Raw genomic sequence first — 1,971 nt, 5'->3', positions numbered from 1 at the left:
TGCATTTTGGGGGAATAAGTCTTGCACTGAAAGTGCTCCTATGTTTGAGCAGCAAGTCATGGAGTGGGTGAGAGACACCAAAAGCACGCAAAGACAGCAGTAGTAAATATTAATAAAGAAAGTAAAAGAATAAATAAGAAGAAGTATGTAAAAAATAAAATATACAAGTGTAGTATAAGATTGTCTTGAAACAACAGTGGAATATATCAAATTCAGTAAATAAAGTCTTCCTGCAACTAAAAATGGTTGTTAACTAGATTTTATATCCGTGCCTTGACTGAATTAAACATACACGTGAATTGGTCAATACAGTATACAATATGATAGTGTCTTACCACTTTTCCCAGTTGTCTCATAAATGTTTGCGCTTCCATTGAAAGCGTCACTGTTTTGGTCTGGAGAAAGTGGGGCTGTAGAATGAAACATTATGTAGCGATGTGGTAGGGCAGCTCCTTTAATTTGACTTTTACTTTGAATAATAAAAAAAAAAAGACAGTCAATACCTGTTAATAATTGAATTGGTGCCGCTGTGACATTCTCTGTGTTGGTATCAATTAAGGTGTTGTAGCTGTTCTCTGGATGAACTACTGACTCTAGAAAAGAAAATGAAAAAAGTATAAAAGGTTGATGATGCTGTTATGGTTGACTGTGAAGTTTCCCTGTCATGGTTGCTTACCAGAGTCCGTACTTATGTCTTGAGGTTTTTCAGAGTCAGTAACATTCAACACATCTTTGCTCTCATCAGCTGGGTGTGGTGTTGGTGATTCTGTGGAAATAAAGACATCATGTATTATTAAATAGCATGTAACATTAAAGAGGAAGTTGAAGCCCCAAGTCACAAACAACAAACAATCTAAAAAATAAATGTCTGTAATTGTTGTGCACTATAATTACTGAATTTATGCCTACCAGTCTTGTTAATTGTCGAGCTGCTGTTTTCTACATCGGTCAGGGAAGAAGATGAATCTAAATATGTAGAATAAGAGTAAAAAAGGAAAGTTAACTTTTGTATACTTTTCCTAAAATAATACTACTAATAATAATTTCTCCTAATAATACTATAAACATTTTAATACCCAACACTTCATGCAGACAAATTTCCCCCCATGTAGACTTGAAAAGGTGGCAGTACTGTGTGGTTTTGTCCTTCATGGAGCATAGCATATATTTGATTAGGGCCACAGCTAACCTTCTATTGAGAACCCTTGATACATATTTTATAGGGTTTTTTTCTCAGTATTTTTTACGGAAGAGGATTAGGGCCACTGGTGAAATTTTTTTGTGAGTTCTGACTTTGAAGTCAGAATTCTGAGAAAAAAGTCAGAATTCTGACTTTAATCTCAGAATTCTGGAGAAAGTCAGAATTCTGACTTTTTTCTCAGAATTCTGAGATTAAAATCAGAATTCTGAGAAAAAAGTCAGAATTCTTACTTTAATCTCAGAATTATGGGGAGAAATAAAGTCAGAACTCACAAAAAAATTTCACCAGTGGCCCTAATCCTCTTCCGTAATTTTTAGACAAAACATATTTTAGATTAGATTTTTAGGCCAATAAATATATGATTAATTTTAGTTATTTATTTATTTCATTAATTTCCCCGCCAGAATTGTATTTCTGGCAGTGTGGAGACGCCTGATTTATTTCAAATTTAGACCTTCATAGTGGCAAATACAGATGTATCATCAAACATTTAACCGAATAAACAAAATGAAAAACAAAAAATCCAAAGAATTTAAAAATATATGGACTGTGTAGTCTGGACATAATTTTGTCGAGGGGAAGGTGACCTATGACTTAATATCTCTAATATACAACCATATGGTCAGTTTGGTTACCATGGATTCTCATGAGCCAGGGCATGACAGTTGTTTCACCACATTGTCGTCTTGCGTGCATAGCTCCCGTTCACGGGACCGTTTGTGGAAGTGGTGACTTCCCTCATAAATGCAAGCATTAAACCGTCATAAACA

At 34.6% G+C, this 1,971-nt stretch overlaps 2 protein-coding genes across 8 annotated transcripts in view; both read right to left on the bottom strand.

Moving 5' to 3' along the window:
* ap4e1 (adaptor related protein complex 4 subunit epsilon 1) overlaps positions 1-1,971 on the bottom strand; it is a 25,391-nt gene that overhangs the window by 99 nt on the left and 23,321 nt on the right. The window lies entirely within an intron of this gene.
* The window catches only part of LOC116693864 (gliomedin), a 13,920-nt gene that overhangs the window by 5,746 nt on the left and 6,203 nt on the right, over positions 1-1,971 (bottom strand). For 6 of the 7 annotated variants that reach the window (XM_032523107.1, XM_032523105.1, XM_032523108.1 and 3 more), the window contains 4 exons: positions 910-966; positions 677-766; positions 504-593; positions 336-410 (listed from right to left, as the gene is read on the bottom strand). In XM_032523107.1, coding sequence (XP_032378998.1) covers positions 336-410; positions 504-593; positions 677-766; positions 910-966 — 312 coding nt within the window. The remainder of the gene's footprint in view (positions 1-335; positions 411-503; positions 594-676; positions 767-909; positions 967-1,971) is intronic. The other variant, XM_032523106.1, reaches the window with a different exon arrangement.

This window comes from Etheostoma spectabile, chromosome 8, assembly GCF_008692095.1.
Source record: "Etheostoma spectabile isolate EspeVRDwgs_2016 chromosome 8, UIUC_Espe_1.0, whole genome shotgun sequence".
NCBI lineage: Eukaryota > Metazoa > Chordata > Actinopteri > Perciformes > Percidae > Etheostoma > Etheostoma spectabile.
This window is presented reverse-complemented; position numbering and strand designations above follow the sequence as displayed.